Below are 20,520 nucleotides of genomic sequence, written 5' to 3' on the forward strand. Positions count from 1 at the left end.
GGTTTGGGATAAATTCATACATTTTATAGCATAACTGATACATTTTAACTACTAGTTATTTATTTGCACTCCAAAGTAAAAAGAAAGCATAAGTCCATCAAGTTCAACCTATAGCCTAGCATGTTAATCCAGAAAAAAGCAAAAACCTCATGAGGCAGATGCTAATTGCTCAAAATTAGGCAAAAATGTATTCCTGTCTACACATACAGGAAATAGACTATTTCCCTGGATCAACTTCCCATCACAGAGTTTTGCTGTGCAGGGACCCAGCTGATGTTGGAGCACCTGAGACTAGGGGCGCAAGGCAGTGATGTCTTGTGCTGCCCGTATGACATATACTGTATATGAGGATGGGGGACATACTGCATATACCAGGATTGGACCAGACCAGGATAGGGAACATATATACTAGGATGGACCACATAAATACCAGGATGGGACCAGGATGGAGGACATATATACCAGGATGGGCAACATACAGTATATCACAAAAGTGAGTCCATCCGTCACATTTTTGTAAAAATGTTATTATAGCTTTTCATGGAACAACACTGAAGACATGATACTTTGATACAATGTAAAGTAGTCAGTGTACAGCTTGTATAACAGTGTAAATATGATGTGCCCTATAAATAACTCAACATACAGCCATTAATGTCAAAACAACTGGCAACTAAAGTGAATACACCCATTAAGTGAGAATGGCCTAATTGTGCCCAAAGTGTATTTTTTTTGTGGCCACCATTATTTTTGAGCACTGCCTTAACTCTCTTGGGCATGGAGTTCACATGAGCTTCACTGGAGCCACTAGAATCCTCTTCCACTCCTCCATGATGATATCATGGAGCTGGTGGATGTTAGAGATATTGCGCTGATCTACCTTCTATTTGAGTAAGCCCCATAGATGTTCAATAGGGTCTAAATCTGGAAACATGCTTGGCCAGTCCAGCACATTTACCCTCAATTTCTTTAGCAAGGGAGTAGTCATCCTGGGTCATTATTACTGCCCTGCGGCCCAATTTCTGAAGGTAGTATGTCACACTATGCATTGGCATTCATTGTTCCTTCCATGAACTGTAGCTTCCCATAGCCGAAACCACTATGATTGTCTGTAGGCAAGACACACTTGTCTTTGTTACTGCCACACTTGCTTGACACCATCGGAATCAAATAGTTTTATGTTTGTCTCATTAGACCACAGGCGATGATTCCAGTAATCCATGACCTTACTCTACTTGTCTTCAGCTTCGCTTTCTTGTGCATCATCTTTACAAGAGGCTTTCTTCTGGGATGACAGCCATGCAGACAGATTTGATGCCGTGTGCTGTTTATGGTCTGAGCACTGACAAGCTGACCCCCACACCCCTTTACCCTTTACCTACTGCAGCAATGCTGGCAGCATTTATACATCAACTTTGAAAAAATAACCTCTTGATATGATAGTGAGCATGTGCACTCAATCTATTTGGTTGAACATGGGGAGACTTGTTCTGAGAGGAACCTATATTGTTAAACTGCTGTGTGGTCTTGGCCACCATGCTGCATCTTAGTTTCAGGGCAATGAAATCTTCTTACAGCCTAGGTCATCTTTATGAAGAGCAACAATTCTTTTTTTCAAATCCTCAGAGAATTGTTTGCCGTGAGGTGCCATGTTGAACTTTCAGTGACTAGTATAGTGTGGGAGACAAACTGCAAATTTAACACACCTGCTTCCCATTCACACCTGAGACCTTGTAACACTAATAAATCCCATGACACTGTTTGAGAACAATTTGGCCATTTTCACTTAGGGGTGTACCAACTTTTATTACCAGTGGTTTAGACATGAAAGCTTGCGTGTTCAGTTATTTAGAAAAAATACAAAAAAGTCTAAAGCCAGCTTACCGGTACTCCCCTATGTGTGGAATCTCATATATGGTCCGGATATAGAGTCCGCAAGGAAATAGGGCAGGAGCCAGCCTCGAAAATCAAATGTAGAAATGGTTGTCCAAAGACTCCAGTATACAAATTCCAGGACTCAGTAGATATTCTTAATTTTTTTTTTCTTTTTGAAAAGCAATTTTATTTGAATAGTTCCGTTAAATATACATCCACACGTGGGACAAGACAAATATCAAATAGGAGTAATGGTCTCTCGGACTACGCGTTTCGGCATATGTGCACCTTCTACATGGTCCCGAAACACGTAGTCCAAGAGACCATTACCCCTATCCGATATTTGTCTTGCCCCACGTGTGGATGTATTTTTAATGGAACTATTCAAATAAAATTGCTTTGCAAAAAGGGTCATATCTTCAGTGTTGTCCCATGAAAAGATTTAGTAAAATATTTACAAAAACTTGAGGGACGTATTCACTTTTGTGATATACTATATATAACAGGATGGGCCACATATATACCAGGACGGGGGACACATATGCCAGGATTGGCAACATATATAACAGGATGGGCCACATATATGCCAGGATTGGGGACACATATACCAGGATGGTCCAAAGATGGGGGACATATTTACCAGGATGGGTATATACCAGAATGTGACCAAGGTGGGGAACATATATACCAGGATGGGCCCAGAATGAGGAACATATATATTAGAATGGGTACTTATATATCAGGATGGGGACATTACTGTGGAGACACGAGGGTCAGTGGGTGCTTTTGTCTGCTGGCCTGGCTGTCTTCAGAATGACCACACGGATCATGGCTCATCCCATTAAGCATTTGCACTCTGTCCTCATTGGCAGAACACTATTCAGACAATACAGGGTGAGGGAATCACAAATTGGTATCACTTGGTGTTGGTTCACCAACATGCAAAAATATATTGTACATTCCCAGCAAGAACACAATATGGTACAGGCAACAGAGTTCTACCCTTCCGCTAGCCAGCCAGGGATCTTAGAATCTTTGTGACTTCGGGCTTCCAGGGCCAATCATCTCAGTCAGCAGCACCCTGCTTTTGATGGTCAACTGCTTAGAAGCAATAGCAGGAAGCTTAGGAAGCTGACCGAACACAGCAAGATATGTAGCCAGTTGACTGAATTGTCCCAATCTGGATTCTGCAAGCAAATTTATGGGTGCAGCATTGAGCTGCCAAGCAGGTCTGAGTTCCTTCAGCTTTAACCATGGATCTTAGGCTGAAGTCCTGTAGAATATAACTGTGTCGACAGATTAAGGCCCCTTTTATATCCCTCAGTTCTCATTATAGGGTAATGTGTCTTACATGATTGGTGGGAGATGGCTGTTCTCTCATTGGTTGCTAGTTCAATCCGACTGCATAGTTTTCCTCTGAACTATGTAGACAACAGGAGGCAATAGGATTTAAGACAAACAAAACAAGCTTGCTGACCAACATCGATCATAAAATCGTTGAACAAGTGAGAAGACCTTTCAGCACCAGGGAACAAACTCAGTTTGATTAATTAGGCTGTGTGAACAAACTGTGCTTTTGCTGCATTTATTTAGGCATTTTTGCTTACAAATTTGTCAAAAAACTGGAAGCAAATCCTGATGCCAGCAAAGTCAATGAGTAGTGCACACGTTCAGGATTTTATCATGGTAGGTCTGGTGCAGGAAATAATCTGAAGCATGTCAATTCTTTCTGGGTTTTTGGCTGTTGAAAAACACGACAAACACATTTTTGGCGCTGCATTTTTCCTGCCAAGAGATGCAGATTTGGTGCATACCCGTAAATAGATTTTTTCACTAACAAAGTTAATTTCAAAGTTCATTCTAATCAATAGATCTTGTAATAATAAGTTTTGTATGTAAATTTAAAAAAAATGTTCCTGTGCTGAGATAATCTAATAAATGTGCCCCTACTGTATACTGTGTAATGGCTTTGTCTGAGTGAACAGGAGCATGATATGATCATAACACATCTTCTGGTCAGGGTAAGATGCAAAAGAGTTTAAAGACATTACAGCATGGGATCATAGCTGATTTTGTTTGCAAGGTAAAACATTTCCCTACCTGTTTTGTTTAAAAAAGGTTTTATCGCAAATAAATATTTGTGATCGCATTCTGTAATGTTTGTATTTTATTTACTTCTTCCCCAGCCCAGGAAATGTGGTATGATCAGACCATGTTCCTGTACAGTCAGAGACAGCCATTACTCAGTACATAGCTGGCAACATATATAAGATTATCTCAGCAAATGAATATGTTTTTAAACACATTCAATTGTAGAACTTATTATTATTCCACGATCCATTGATTAAAATGAACTTTGTTCTTGGAAAAACCCTTTTAAGTATAAACCATTGATACTGGCTTGCAAAAATAGGTATGAAGATGCAGGCTTTAAAAGGGTTAAACAAAGCAGATGAATGAAATATATACCTCTTATGCATATACTCAACTCAAACAGGGGTAAAGGGAGAAATACACTGTGTGCAGAATTATTAGGCAAATGAGTATTTTGATCACATGATACTTTTTATACATGTTGTTCTACTCCAAGCTGTATAGGCTTGAGAGCCAACTATCAATTAAGTAAATCAGGTGATGTGCATCTCTGTAATGAGGAGGGGTGCGGTGTAATGACATCAACACCCTATATAAGGTGTGGTTACTTATTAGGCAACTTCCTTTCCTTGGGAAAAATGTGTCAGAAGAGAGATTTGACGGGGTCTGAAAAGTCCAAAATTGTGAGATGTCTTGCAGAGGAATGCAGCAGTCTTGAAATTGCCAAACTTTTGAAGCATGATCACCGAACAATCAAGCGTTTCATGGCAAATAGCCAACAGTGTTGCAAGAAGCGTGTTGGGAAAAAAAGGCACAAAATAACTGCCCATGAATTGAGGAAAATCAAGCGTGAAGCTGCCAAGATGCCGTTTGCCACCAGTTTGGCCATATTTCAGAGCTGCAATGTTACTGGAGTATCAAAAAGCACATGGTGTGCCATACTCAGGGACATGGCTAAGGTAAGGAAAGCTGAAAAACGACCACCTTTTAACAAGAAACATAAGATAAAACGTCAAGACTGGGCCAAGAAATATCTTAAGACTGATTTTTCAAAGATTTTATGGATTGATGAAATGAGAGTCACTCTTGATGGGCCAGATGGATGGGCCAGAGGCTGGATCAGGAAAGGGCAGAGAGCTCCATTTCGACCCAGATGCCAGCAAGATGGAGGTGGGGTACTGGTATGGGTTGGTATCATCAAAGATGAACTTGTGGGACCTTTTTGGGTTGAGGATGGAGTGAAGCTCAACTCCCAGACCTACTGCCAGTTTCTGGAAGACAACTTCTTCAAGCAGTGGTACAGGAAGAAGTCAGTATCGTTGAAGAAAAACATGATTTTCATGCAGGACAATGTTCCATCACATGCATCCAACTACTCCACAGCGTGGCTGGCCAGTAAAGGTCTAAAAGATAAAAAAAATAATGACATGGCCCCCTTGTTCACCTGATATTAACCCCATAGAGAACCTGTGGTCCCTCATAAAATGTGAGATCTACAGGGAGGGAAAACGGTACACCTCTCGGAACAGTGTCTGGGAGGCTGTGGTGGCTGCTGCACGCAATGTTGATCTTAAACAGATCAAGTAACTGACAGAATCTATGGATGGTAGGCTGTTGAGTGTCATCATAAAAAAAGGTGGCTATATTGGTCACTAATTTTTTGGGGTTTTGTTTTTGCATGTCAGAAATGTTTATTTCTAAATTTCGTGCAGTTATATTGGTTTACCTGGTAAAAATAAACAAGTGAGATGGAAATATATTTGATTTTTATTAAGTTGCCTAATAATTCTGCACAGTAATAGTTACCTGCATAGACAGATATCCTCCTAAGATAGCCAAATCTAAAAAAAACTCACTACAATTTCCAAAAATATTAAGCTTTGATATTTATAAGTCTTTTGGGTTGATTGAGAACATAGTTGTTGATCAATAATAAAAAAAATCCTCCAAAATACAACTTGCCTAATAATTCTGCACATGTTGTAAAGCTTACAACACAACAGCGGCACCCACACCCTACTGGTTCCTGTACAGACTATAAAACTCCTATCAACACAACTAAAAACACCAACTCTGACCTGGCTCCCTGAAAAGCCATCAAGTGGTTTCTCATTCCTCCAACTTTACGTTGGATAGAGAAAAGATGTTTTAAGGTAAATAAAAAAACATAGAGAAGTAATAGACCTGGACTATGCCTAGTAGGCAAAAATCTTTTATTTTCAGGGCTGGATCTCCTTAGCAAAGATCCACCAAGAACTATAGTCAGCAAAGAAGGCTGGTACAAGGCTAGTATAAATAGTTCCACCCAAGTTGTAATAGGATAAAGACAAAATTAGGAAAATGAGAAACAACTGACTAGCAGCAAAGCAAGGGAAGAAAAGCAGATATAAGAGAACCATCAGCAGTTAGTCAGTTATCAACTAGGCTATGGCTAATCATGGAACGAAACCAACCATGCTGCAAGAGGTCACCGAATCGAGTCCTGAAACTGCGGCATGACAACACCATTGATAAAGGCTTGGAAAGTTTTCAACTTCCTGATCAGACCAAATTTTACAATTCTGACCCGTGTCACTTTATTTGATATTTACTGGAATACTTAAACATAACCCAGTGATTCTAAGACTGTTTTTTCGTGACACATTTTACTTCATGTTAGTGTTAAAATTTTGTTAGTGTAATTTGCATTTATTTATGAAAATATTTAAAATTTTATAAAACGCTTTTAATTTTCATCCCCCTCAACCAAATAGTTAATATGTGCCACATGTGTACTTTACATTTTTTGTTTGGAAGTTAGAAAGGTTAAAGGTTTATCAGTAATTTCTCAGTTTTCTAACAAAATATACAAATCATTTTTTTTAGGGATTTGGTATGACTTTGAAGGGCCTATTTGAAAGAAAATAACTAAAAGTGACACCATTTTAGGCCTCTGACACACATCCGTTAAAAACGTGCGTGTTTTGTCCGTTTCCGTATATACCAGAGTCACGGACAAACGTGCACCAATGTTAATCTATGTTTGTTGTCAAACTTGCGTTTTCCATCATGTCCGTGTGTCCGTTTCCATGATCCGTATGTGTTTCCGTTTTTCACGGCAGCATGTCCATTTACTGCACGGAACACACACACACGGACACCATGAAAGTCAATGGTTTGGTGCGCACAAGTACGTGAAACGGATACATCTCTGTATGCTCCATGTACGTTTTGTGCTTTTTTGTAGCGATGTCGGCTATTCTTTCTTTTTCTGTCTATGTCGGTCAATCTCCCTCAGTCCGTCGGTCGGTCTCTCTCTGTCAGTCGGTCTCTCTCTCTCTGTCTTGTCTCTCCCTCTCTCTGTCTGTCGGTCAGTCTCCCCCCTCTCTCATACTTACCGATCCCCGATCACCGGCGCGACACTGCACAGCGTTCACACTGCTCCGGCGGCTTTTACTATTTTGAAAAAGCCGGCCGCTCATTAATCAATCTAATATTCCCTGTTTTCCCTGCCCACCGGTGCCTATGATTGGTTGCAGTGAGACACGCCCTCACGCTGAGTGACAGCTGTCTCATTGCAAGCAATCACAGCCGCCGGTGGGCGGGTCTATACTGTGTAGTAAAATAAATAAATAATTAAAAAGTGACAGCGATGTGACCAAGTGACAGCATGACCGAGTGACCGAGTGACAGCGATGAAGTCACAGGTAAGTTGCGGTCACAGGTGGAGGATCCAGCTAGCCGCGGGTAACCTGAGTGACGGCAGTGCTAATCATGCTGCTCACTTCAGTCACTCAGGGGATTAGCGGTCACCGGTGAGTCCTTCACGGGTGACCGCTAATCAGGACGCGACACACAGACAGAGTAAGTATCAACGACATTTTACATCACACACGTACCATTGCACACGGAAAACACACTCACACGTCAGTTACAAATCTCACGCACACACGGGCATTACACACGCACACACGGCTAGCATACGCCGGTCACACAAATGCCACACGGACCATAAAAACGGACATAAAAACGGGACACGGACCCGAAAAACGGGCCATTACACACGTGCATGCATTTTCACGGATGTGTGTCGGAGGTCTTAAAAAACTGGATCTTTCACGGTGCTAAAAACCACACTCAAAATTTTTATTAACCCTTTAAGTGCTTCACAGGAATTAAAATAATGTGGAAGGAAAAAATGAAAATTTTACTTTTTCACACAAAAATATTGCTTTAGCCCCAAATTTTGCATTTTCTCAAAGGTAACAAAAGAAAATGGACCATACAATTTGTTGCACAATTCCTTCTGAGTATGCTAATATCCCATATGTACTGGAAAATTACTGTTTGGGCGCATGGCAGACCTCAGAATGGGAAGGAGCACCTTTTCACTTTTGGAATGCAAAATTGGTTGGAATAGAAAGTGGACGCCATATCACATTTGCAGAACTCCTTATGTGTCTAAACAGTAGAAACACTCCTAAAATGACCTCATTTTGGAAGCTACGCCTGTGAAGAAATGTATCTAGATGTGTGGTGAGCAACTTGAACCCATAGGTGCTTCACAGAATTTTATAACGTTGAGTCGGAGAAATGAGAAAAGACATTTTTGGGACAATAAGGTTGCTTTAGTCTCATTTTTTTTATTTTCACAAGGCTAACAGGAGATATGGTCTCTACATTTGTTGTGCAATTTATCATCAGTGCTGCGATACCCTATATGTGGTGAAAAACTACTGTTAGGGAACACGGCAAGACTCAGAATGGAAGGAGCACCATTCCACTTTTGGAGTGCAAAATTGGCTGGAATAGAGCACCTGATGTGCCTAAACAGTGGAAAGCCCCCACAAGTGACTACATTTTGAAAATTATATCCCTCAAGGAATTTATTTAGAGAGTGTGATGAGCAACTTGAGCGTACATGTCCTGAACAGCATTTTGTAATGTTGAGCTGTGGAAATGAGACTAGAAATTTTTACCACAAAAATGTAGCTTTAGCCCCAAATGTTTGATTTTCACTAGAGTAAAAGGGGAAAATGGACTATACAGTTTGTTTTTTAATTACTGTTGAATAAATCCACAACCCATATGTGGTGGAAAACTTATTTTTGTTCACACAGAAGGGCTCAGAAGGGAACAAGTGCTATTTGAATTTTGGAGTGCAATTTTGTTTGGAATAGATAGCGGATGTCATGTCACATTTGAAGAGCCCCGGACATGCCAAAATAGCAGAAATCATCATAACTGACCCCAATTTCTAATCTACACTTCTCAAGGGATTCACCTAGGGGTGAAATGAGCATTGTTAAACTACAGACGATTCACAGAATTGTGTAACATTGGGCTGAGGAAATAAAAATGTCCCATTTTTTTCCAATATGAACCTTTGTCCCCAAGTTTTTAATTTTCAAAATAGGTAATTGGAAAAAATGAATAATACAATTTATTACACAATTTTTCCTGAGTATACTAACACCCCATAGGGAGTCAAAAACAACTTGTGAGGCACAATGCTAAGCTCAGGAGGGAAGGAGTATGATATTGGAGTACAGAATTTGCTGGAATGGTTTTAGGGTGCCATGTCACATTGGCAGAGTTCCTGACATGCCACAAAAGTAGAGCCCCCATAAGCAACCCCACTTTACAAACTATACACCTGAATGAATTCATCTAGTTTGGCACTGATCATGTTGACACCACATGTGCGTCACATAGTTTTATACCATTGGCTTGTGAAGTAAGAATAATCACAGTTTTCCCACTAAAATATTATTTTAGCCCCGAGTTTGTAATTTTTATAATAGCTAATAGAAAAAATGGACCACATGGTTTGTTCTGCAATTTCTCCTGAGTGTGCCAATACCCTACATGTAATCCAGTACTACTTTTCAGGCATAGTGGAAAGCTCAGAAGGGAAGGAGTGCCATATTACAGTGCAGAGTTTGCGGTTTTGGTTTGCGGGTGCCATGTCATATTAGCAGAGCTACTGAAGTGCCAGAACAGCAGAACGCCTCATAAGTGACCACATTTTACAAATTACACCTCTAACTGAATTAATGTAAGGGTTCAGCGATTATATTGACACCACAGGTGTCACAAAAGTTTATACCAGAAAAAAAATAAGAAAAAATAATTAAACAAATTAACAGTTGGTCAACAATTGCTTTCATTTCTTTTTTTATGCCATTCATCTTGTGGGGTAAGTGATAAGAAAGCTTTATTTATTGGGTCAGTGCGATTACATTGATACAAGATTTAGACTTTTTTTATGTTTGGAAATGTTTTTTTAAGCTTATGTTTTTGGGTTTTTTTTTTTTTTTTACAAAAATAGGTTTTGCATCTTTATATTTTGAAAGCTTTATTTTTTTTATATATTTCTGCCTACAGAGTCATGTGAGGGCGTATTTTTTGTCGGCTGAGTTAACGTTTCTATTTGTACCATTTGTACCATTTTTGGGCACAAAACATTTTTTAATGAACATGAAACAGTATTTTAGGTATTGTTTTGGGGTTGTTTTTAACGCAGTTTACCATGTGATAAAAAATTGGTAAGATGGCTTTATTCTTCGGCTCAGTACAATTACATTGATAGCACATTCTTCATGCTTTGTTGCTTTTACAAAAAACAAACAGTTTTATAGAAAAAATAATTGTTTTTGCATCCCTCTATTCTGAGAGCTGCAGCATTTTATTTTTCTGCTGATGGAGCTATACGGTGGCTTGTTTGGGGGGAAAAAGATGCTGGTTTCAGCTATTACATTTTTATTCACATACAACTTTTTGATCACTTTTTTCCCCTTTTTTACAGTGGTATGATGATAGAGCATAGTTTTTTGCCAGTTTTTTTATGCTGTTTACTGAAAGAATTGACTAGTTTGACAGTTTTGTAGACCACGTTTTTTGGGAAGCGGTGATACAGAATAACATAACTATACATATTTATTTGTATTTTTTTGCTATTTGTTTTTGGATTTTGGACTTTTTTTTTTATTAGTCTGATCACTGGTATAATGCATTGCATGGCAATGCAATATACCTGTTAGTGTGACACTGACAGGATGCCTCTTAGACCATGCTCCTGGCATGATCTAACAGGCTACCATAACCAGAAAACCCAGAGGTCATTAATTGACTTCTGGTTGCCATGCAACGATCGTCATCCCACGATTACTTCGCATGGGTGACGATCTAAATGCTGCAATCACTATTGATCATGGCATTTAGGGGCTTAAACAGCCAGGGATGGCAAGCTTCTGACAGTGATCATGTTGTCACATTCCATGAGGGATTAAACACAGTTGATTAATGAAATATGTACCATTGATGGAGGCTTGCAAGGATGGGTTTGAAGATGCAGGCTTTAAAAGGCGGTTAAACACAGCAGATGAATGAAATATGTTCCTTTATGAATAGAGAAGAGATGAGTGTTAGATTCATGCCATGTTTAGCTTCCTGTTACTTATAAAAATATGTCACTTAGATGAAATCTTCACAAGTACCACTCTACCCAATCACTATCCCTGCCTTTAAACGTATAACTTATCAACAAAATGTGAGAGCTGTGGCTGGGTGTTCACTTTGAGTTAATTACTTTTACGTCAAAAGGCAGGAATAGAGAAGCTGGTTGTGATTGGGGGGAAGCTTGTGTGTTACGAAACAACCTTACATGAGACCCGACACTGCTGGAACCGCAGCGGCATGGGGAGAAAGTATACGTTTTTTTTTATTTTAATGCACGCAAATAACCCCTTTAAGTTATCCTCATTGGTGTTGATCACCTTGCACAGTTTAGTATAATATGCAAATACTATAGTTCTACTCTATATGCCTCATACAAGGACATTAATAAATATGTTAAAAAGAAAAGGGCCCCAACACTGACACCTATGTTAACTGTGACCCACTCCAAGTTTGTGTTAAGCAGGATCTAACAGGCACAGTTAGTGACACATCTCCGACACTGCAGTACACAAGTGCTACAGTGTATGGAACCACTGATCAAACCAAAAATATTCATGTTCCACATTTAGACAAAGTGAAACAGTAAAAAAATAAAAACAAGCCAAAAACTGAGCTTTATCAGCATACTGACACAAAAAATGTAATAGAAAGCAATCAAAAAGTCATAAGTAAAAAAAAATGACCTAAATGAAAACACCAAGTTGTCTCAAACAACAAGACCTATTATGGCTCATTCAGTAAAAAATAAAAAAAAGTTACAGCTATCAGAAAATGGTGATGCAAAACTAAATTCATTTTTGTAAAATATTGTTCTTAGTGTGTAAAAGTAGCAATACATAAAAAGAGATATAAATCTGGTATTGCTGTAATCGAACTGACCCGAAGAACAAATCGGCCTTATAATTTTTACCACAATGTGAACTACAAGAAAAATATAGAAAAACCATAAGTGAATTGTTGTTTTTTGTTCATTCTGTGTCTTCAAAATCTGAATAAAAACCGATCAAAAATGTTAAATATCCCAAAATGGTGCAAAACAAAAATCGGAAACTTGTCGTGCAAAAAAGAAGCCTCATACACTTCTGTTTGGAAAAAAAATAAATGTTATTGCTCCCAACATATAGTGCCAAAAATCTATATTGTAATACAGCATTTTTAGCACATGATATCAGTAAAACATAAAGAACCTATATAAATCTGGTATCATAATTGCACCAACCCGAAGAATAAATTGGTCCTATCACTAATACTGCACAGGAAACCATGCAAATATAAAAATAAGAACTATTCTTGTACTGCTGTCTATTTGTTAATTCTACCTACCAAAAATCAGAATAAGACTTGGTTCACAGTTATCCTGTGCCCTCTGCTGAGCACTTATGTCTGGGTTTCCATGTAAATCCCCAAAAAAATATGATACAGAAAAAACCCCCAATAGAACTGCTGACTATAATGAGGCAGATGGGGACATTTTGGACTCTGTCTGGTCAACCTTCCAATAGTGTCTCATCATTTCAGGCGTCTTTCTAGCACACAAGTGTGGACGACCACAGTTCTGTGCAGGCATAAAAAGAAAGATACCATCAGGACAGATCCCAAATGGAGTTCAAAGTGTCTCCATCTGACTCAATAGCATTAGTGGTTCCATCTGGGGTTTCATTTGAGTCGCATTTTTGTGAGATTTACAAAGAAACCCTGACGTAAGTGCTCAGCATAGAACGCAAGAATATGCTCACAGGCTTATATTGAATGCAATCAAAAAATGTTATGTACCCCAAAATGTTGCTAATATAACCACCTAACATACCACCACAAAACCTGCCCCCATTCTGTGTGTCATCTGTCACAAGATGGGGGTTACCACATTACTGCAGTGAGCCATGGGGGTGGACTCAGATGGTTTAGAAGGGTAAGCTGGGATATGTAGTTCCACTAGAAGCAGATGGTAGTTTCACAGTAACTGAACCTCTAAACACTTCCCTCATGTCCATAACAATTGTCAATAGTGGGAGGTTACACTTATGAAGATGGTATAGGATCCACCAGGGCACTAGAGGTGGTGTCTGGGCGTTGGAGTGCCCATGATGTTCGTGCAATTACAAGCTGCCAGACATACAGGTGAACTTGCAACACTTTACTGAAAACAATAATAGGATACAGTCTGAAAGGCAAAGTGGCTGTATAGGATACTCTTAGTATTTTGCTAATGAAAAGTGTCTTCTCCTTATTAAACAAACAAGTTTAGGGCCTCTCAGGGCAGCTGGAGTACAGTCCTCTTCACTTGCTGTTGGAGGTAATATTATGCACAATCCAGGTAATGCTTCGCTGGTAGAGGGATCTTCATGTGTTGGCTCCCGTGGCTACACACTGGTAGTATGGAACTACTCACTTTTTTGGGTTACTGTTCTCTATTGGAAGGGGAAGAGCAGACAAAGTTTGTGGCATGGAAGTCATGCTGCACTGGTTCTGACTGGAAGTAAATAGAAAACCAGTATGGAGGATAGTATGTATTCACCCTTATCCTTCCTGCCTGTAGAAAGTGTCACTCCTTTGTGGATGCAATTATGTGGAGATAAATATGTCCCCTCAGCATGGACTGGGATAGATATTCTGGGAGTAGTAGTGCTTCCTCCCGCTCTCTTGACTAGACTCATCAAGACTTACTTGTTCCAGTGTACAGGAAGTTTCAGCACTGAGCTGGGAGGCTCCTTCCAGCCCTTACTATGGCAGCTTGTTGTGAGGAGAATGAACATCTAACTTTCATATGCATATATTGACCAGTAGATGGCAGCAAAGCACAAAGTACATTTATCAGTCCTCAGTGTACACACATTGCAGTACACAATGCATTAAATAATTCCTAACTCACAGCGCCCAAAGTAATCCTGGCACAATGGAACAGGTCTACCACCAGACATCAACTGTTTAACTCAGCAGCAGTAGAAAGGGTACCAGGATACCACATTACAGGTAAAACAAGGACTCTGGAGATGCGATGGCTTCTATCGCCTCAAATAAAACCCAGTAAAATCTGCACTCCCCAATTCAAATGCCCCCTCCTATTGAGCCCCACTGTGCCTAAACCACAGTAAGTGGCCACATTTGGCATTATTGTAGCAGGGAGAGCCCAATTAACAATTTACAGAGTGCGTGTCTTCACAAGCACGGGCTGGGCACAAAGTATAGGCATATATTGCAGTTCTCCAGAAAAAAGCATAGCATGGATGTTACAAAATAGTCACCTAGCTGATTTAATTAAGAAATGTAGTTTGCATAATAGGGTCACTTTTCTTTTTTTCTGATATTCTGGAACCTTAGGGGTTCCACAAAGGTCAGCTGCAAACTATTCTAGCAAAATCTGTGCTCCAAAGTCAAATAGTGCTCTTCATGCTCAGCCCTGTTATGTGGCCAAATAATAGTTTCTGCTGACATATAGGGGATCACTGCATTCAGAAGCAATTATGCAATAAATTGTGGGCTATAATTTTACCTATTCAGACACCCCTAGATGAATTTCTTGAGATTTCCTAAATGGACTCACTTGTGGGGTGGGGGATTTCGGCTGTTTTGACATGTGATAGGCTCTGGAAATGCGACATGCCATTCACAATTATTTCCACACAAATGTACGCTTCAAAAATCAAACAGCGCTCTTTCCTTTCCGAGCCCTGCCACGTGCACCAAACAACAGTTTCTGACTACATATGGGGAATCATAGCATTCGGAAGAAATTGCATAACAAATTATTGGGTCAGTTTTCTCCTATTATTAATTCTGAAAATTACAAATTTGGGACTAAAACAATATTTTAGTGGGAAAAAAAAAGAATTTTTGGTTTCACATCCACATTTTAAAAAGTTCTGTGATGCACCTATAGGTTCAAAATGCTCAACACACTCCCTAGATACATTCCTTAATTGGTCTGTTTACCTAAATGGAGTCACTTTTGGGGGGTTTCTGTTATTTTGGTACCTCAGCTGTTTAGTCCACTTTTATATGTTATATCTTGCAAAAGTGAACAATTTTGGGTTAAAGCTAAATTTTTATTAAAAAAAATGAAAATTTTCAATATGATGCCTCACTATACCCCTGAAAAGAATTCTTGAGGTGTCTAGTTTCCAAAATGCGTCAGTGGTAGGGCATTTTTGTGGTTTAGGCACAACAGGGGAAATATAGTGCCTTAATCTATTTCAGTCAAATTTGTGTTCCAAAATTCAAATAGTGTTCCTTCCATTTCAAGCCCTGCTGGGTGTCCAAATCAAAGTTTTTGACTTCATATGCGGTATTGCCATGCTCAGAACAAAGGGGGTAACAAACTTTTGGGTCCACTTTTTCATAATACCACTCGTAAAAGTTAAAAATTTGGGACTAAAACAACTTTTCTATGAAAAAAATGAAAATGTTCAATATGATGACCTAATGTTATCAAATTCCTTGCAGTACAATAAAATGCTCACTATACCTCTCGATAAAATTCATGAGTGGTATAAATTCCAAAATGGGGTCACTTTTGGAGGGTTTCAGCTGCACCTTAGGGTTACTGCAAATGCAACATGTTGCCCACTATTTTAGACAATTTTGTGTTCTAAAATTCAAATGGTGCTCCTTCCCTTCCGAGCCCTGCTGGGTATCCAAACAGAGGTTTCTGACTGCATATTGGGTATCAGCGCTCTGAGAACAAACTAGGTAACAAATTGTGGGGTTCATTTTCTCATGCTATTTCTTGTAAAAGGGAAAAAATGGGACTAAAGTAGCATTTTAGAGGAAGAATTAAAATTATTTTTTCTACTTTGCATTAATTCCTGTGTAGCACCTGAAAGGTTTTCAAAATGGAATCACTTTTGGGGAATTTTCAATATAAGGGCCCCTCAAAGTCCATTTAAATCTGTAAAGGGCCCTAAAGAAACAGCTTAGGTTTGGTATATTTCTTGGAAGAATGACAAATCGCTGCTAAATTTTTACCCCTTCTAACATCCTAACAAAATAAAATGACATTTGAAAATATACGCAGATGTAAAATAGACATATGATAAATGTTATTTGTTAACTATTTTGTACAACATGACTAACTGGTTTAAGGATATACAAATTGAAAGTTTAAAAATTGTGAATTTTTCCAAATTTTTACCACAATTTATGTATTTTCAGAGATAAATGCAAAAAAATATTGACCTAAGTTTACCACTATCATAAAGAACAATGTGTTATAAAAAAAACCCCTCTCAGAAATGTGTTGAGTTATTTACAGGGCACACCAAATTTGCACTGTTATACAAGCTGTAAACTGACTATTTGACATTGTGTCAATGTGTCAGATCTTTAGTGCTGTTCCATAAAACGATATAATAAAATATTTACAAAAATGTGAGGGGTGTACTCATTTTTGTGCTCTATGATGTATATATCAAATTAGACATATAGCAGGTGTACAAAAACTATGTACAGTTAGGTCCAGAAATATTTGGACAGTGACACAATTTTCGCGAGTTGGGCTCTGCATGCCACCACATTGGATTTGAAATGAAACCTCTACAACAGAATTCAAGTGCAGATTGTAACGTTTAATTTGAAGGTTTGAACAAAAATATCTGATAGAAATTGTAGGAATTGTACACATTTCTTTACAAACACTCCACATTTTAGGAGGTCAAAAGTAATTGGACAAATAAACCAAACCCAAACAAAATATTTTTATTTTCAATATTTTGTTGCGAATCCTTTGGAGGCAATCACTGCCTTAAGTCTGGAACCCATTTACATCACCAAACGCTGGGTTTCCTCCTTCTTAATGCTTTGCCAGGCCTTTACAGCCGCAGCCTTCAGGTCTTGCTTGTTTGTGGGTCTTTCCGTCTTAAGTCTGGATTTGAGCAAGTGAAATGCATGCTCAATTGGGTTAAGGTCTGGTGATTGACTTGGCCATTGCAGAATGTTCCACTTGTTTGCACTCATGAACTCCTGGGTAGCTTTGGCTGTATGCTTGGGGTCATTGTCCATCTGTACTATGAAGCGCCGTCCGATCAACTTTGCGGCATTTGGCTGAATCTGGGCTGAAAGTATATCCCGGTACACTTCAGAATTCATCCGGCTACTCTTGTCTGCTGTTATGTCATCAATAAACACAAGTGACCCAGTGCCATTGAAAGCCATGCATGCCCATGCCATCACGTTGCCTCCAGAGGATGTGGTGTGCCTTGGATCATGTGCCGTTCCCTTTCTTCTCCAAACTTTTTTCTTCCCATCATTCTGGTACAGGTTGATCTTTGTCTCATCTGTCCATAGAATACTTTTCCAGAACTGAGCTGGCTTCATGAGGTGTTTTTCAGCAAATGTAACTCTGGCCTGTCTATTTTTGGAATTGATGAATGGTTTGCATCTAGATGTGAACCCTTTGTATTTACTTTCATGGAGTCTTCTCTTTACTGTTGACTTAGAGACAGATACACCTACTTCACTGAGAGTGTTCTGGACTTCAGTTGATGTTGTGAACGGGTTCTTCTTCACCAAAGAAAGTATGCGGCGATCATCCACCACTGTTGTCATCCGTGGACGCCCAGGCCTTTTTGAGTTCCCAAGCTCACCAGTCAATTCCTTTTTTCTCAGAATGTACCCGACTGTTGATTTTGCTACTCCAAGCATGTCTGCTATCTCTCTGATGGATTTTTTCTTTTTTTTCAGCCTCAGGATGTTCTGCTTCACCTCAATTGAGAGTTCCTTAGACCGCATGTTGTCTGGTCACAGCAACAGCTTCCAAATGTAAAACCACACACCTGTAATCAACCCCAGACCTTTTAACTACTTCATTGATTACAGGTTAACAAGGGAGACGCCTTCAGAGTTAATTGCAGCCCTTAGAGTCCCTTGTCCAATTACTTTTGGTCCCTTGAAAAAGAGGAGGCTATGCATTACAGAGCTATGATTCCTAAACCCTTTCTCCGATTTGGATGTGAAAACTCTCATATTGCAGCTGGGAGTGTGCACTTTCAGCCCATATTATATATATAATTGTATTTCTGAACATGTTTTTCTAAACAGCTAAAATAACAAAACTTGTGTCACTGTCCAAATATTTCTGGACCTAACTGTAGTTTGAGACACATGCGTACAGACGTTGCAAGTTACATAATTAACTGCTTCTTTTTTTCAGCAATATTGATGGCTTGCTCATGCATGAATGCAAAAAAAAGTTTAATTGAAATACAACAGCAATATAAACACCCCAGTCAAGCAAGAACCAGCCTTGTGGCCTGATTAAGCAAGCCAAACAGGCAGTACATGTCAACTCTCCTGTCTCTTTGTCACGTTTGGTTATATCTCTGTATTATTCTCTTTTCTTCACACACTAATCTTCCTCACTGCTGGACCATCATCTGTATGATGGTGTATCTGTACAATTTGTTCAGTGTTTTATCGCTTTTTCTCACTATCTCTATATTTTGCTGAGAACTGTGATGCTCTATCACTATCCAGATTTACCATAAAATGTCTGCTGCATTCCCTGCTTCAGCTTTATATAAGCTGTAATAGTCCCTCCATATTGGCTATGGTATGCCATATGATGTGATATCTGCTTGCCATTATGGGGAAGCCTGATTGGTTGCCAGGAAATGTCAACCTTCTTTGGCCGATGCAGTCGTCTGCAGTATGTAAAATCCAGTAGGGATTTTTGGCGATTCACATCAAGCAATTTGCAAATTACTCGAATTCCCAGTGTTCAAAAAAATTCAACATGAATTCACTTTATTTTATACACTCCATAATCATAACAGTACTGTATTGAAAGCAGGAAATTCTTCTGGATACATCTGTTGTATGCTATTAAGTGAATTGTTGTTTTTTGTTTTTTTTTACATTAAATATTTTTTGTATCTGACAGATTGAAGAGGACACATGGCAAAAGTATTACCTAGAAGGAGTGGCAAATGAGATGTACACAGAATATCTATCCAGCGCCTTTGTTGGGCTCTCCTTCCCTGCGGTTTGTGAGTAAGTACAAACACCACCTGTGATATAGAAGAAAACTGATGTTACACAAACTGGAAAGTGAATCACCCAAAAAAAAATGTGAAGACAGCAGGAATTAATGCAGGGGCACTGACAGACACAAGGCCTATAGAGGTAATGATTAAACTCTGTCAACTTTTCAGTATTTTTCCAAAACTCTCTGCTATCTTCTTGGACATTACAGGTTGTGCTTTGTGAAATTGAAGTTGCTGATGATAGCCATAGAATACAAATCGGAAAAAGGGGAGAGCAGGTAAGTGTATTCTTGGAGTTAGTCTGCCAATAGTTTTTTTGTGAAAAATAATACTTTCTTCACTATTCTGACTTTAGCATTTTGTATTGCTTCCTTGGAATTCTTATACTTACCGTAATAAATTGCAGCTGTCAGGTGTAGATGCATCTTAGGATGTCATCAACACGACTGTCATGTCTGTTAGTATTTGTTAGTAACAATCACTTTCAGCTTTTATTTTTTTCACCAAGACCATATTCCGTCAGCTAGGTAATTGGCTACAGGGTAGTGTTGTATTTCCACATAATTAAACAGTATTCTCAGGATCATACAAAGATGGCTGTTTTGTAAAAAAAAACAACAACAAAATAAAAATCAGCACCCCCTGTCCACAGGCTGTGCCCAGCCCTGTGTGATGTTTCTGGAAGGAAACTGCCTTGTTTATTAAATCCTGTGGGATCCCTTTAAGACGGCTGTGCAGTATCTGCAGTGTAATAGGCATAACAAATACATTTAATTCCTATTTCAGGGTCTGTTTTGCTGCAGTTTGCATAACAGCACAATATTGCAAAGTTGTATCTGTATTTTATACATATATTGTCAAGGCCAAAAGTGATGGCACCCTTGAAATTGTTCCAGAAAATGAAGTATTTCTCCCAGAGAATTATTGCAATTACACATGTTTTGTTATACACATGTTTATTTCCTTTGTGTGTATTGGAACAACACAAAAAAAGCTGAAAACAAAGCTAAATTGTGGGTAAACAACTTTGTTTGAAGTATGCAATGCTCGTTAAAACTCACCCCTGGCAAATAACAGGTGTGGGCAATATGAAAATCGCACCTGAAACTAGATAAAAGGGGAGAAGTTGACTCAG

The 20,520-nt window shown here is 39.0% G+C and overlaps 1 protein-coding gene across 12 annotated transcripts in view; it reads left to right on the top strand.

The window, feature by feature from the left end:
• The window catches only part of KCNMA1 (potassium calcium-activated channel subfamily M alpha 1), a 1,029,133-nt gene that overhangs the window by 781,542 nt on the left and 227,071 nt on the right, over positions 1–20,520 (top strand). For all 12 annotated transcript variants that reach the window (XM_075349081.1, XM_075349079.1, XM_075349082.1 and 9 more), the window contains exons 15-16: positions 19,283–19,392; positions 19,595–19,663. In XM_075349081.1, coding sequence (XP_075205196.1) covers positions 19,283–19,392; positions 19,595–19,663 — 179 coding nt within the window. The remainder of the gene's footprint in view (positions 1–19,282; positions 19,393–19,594; positions 19,664–20,520) is intronic.

This window comes from Anomaloglossus baeobatrachus, chromosome 5 (assembly GCF_048569485.1).
Source record: "Anomaloglossus baeobatrachus isolate aAnoBae1 chromosome 5, aAnoBae1.hap1, whole genome shotgun sequence".
NCBI classification, from domain to species: Eukaryota; Metazoa; Chordata; class Amphibia; order Anura; family Aromobatidae; genus Anomaloglossus; species Anomaloglossus baeobatrachus.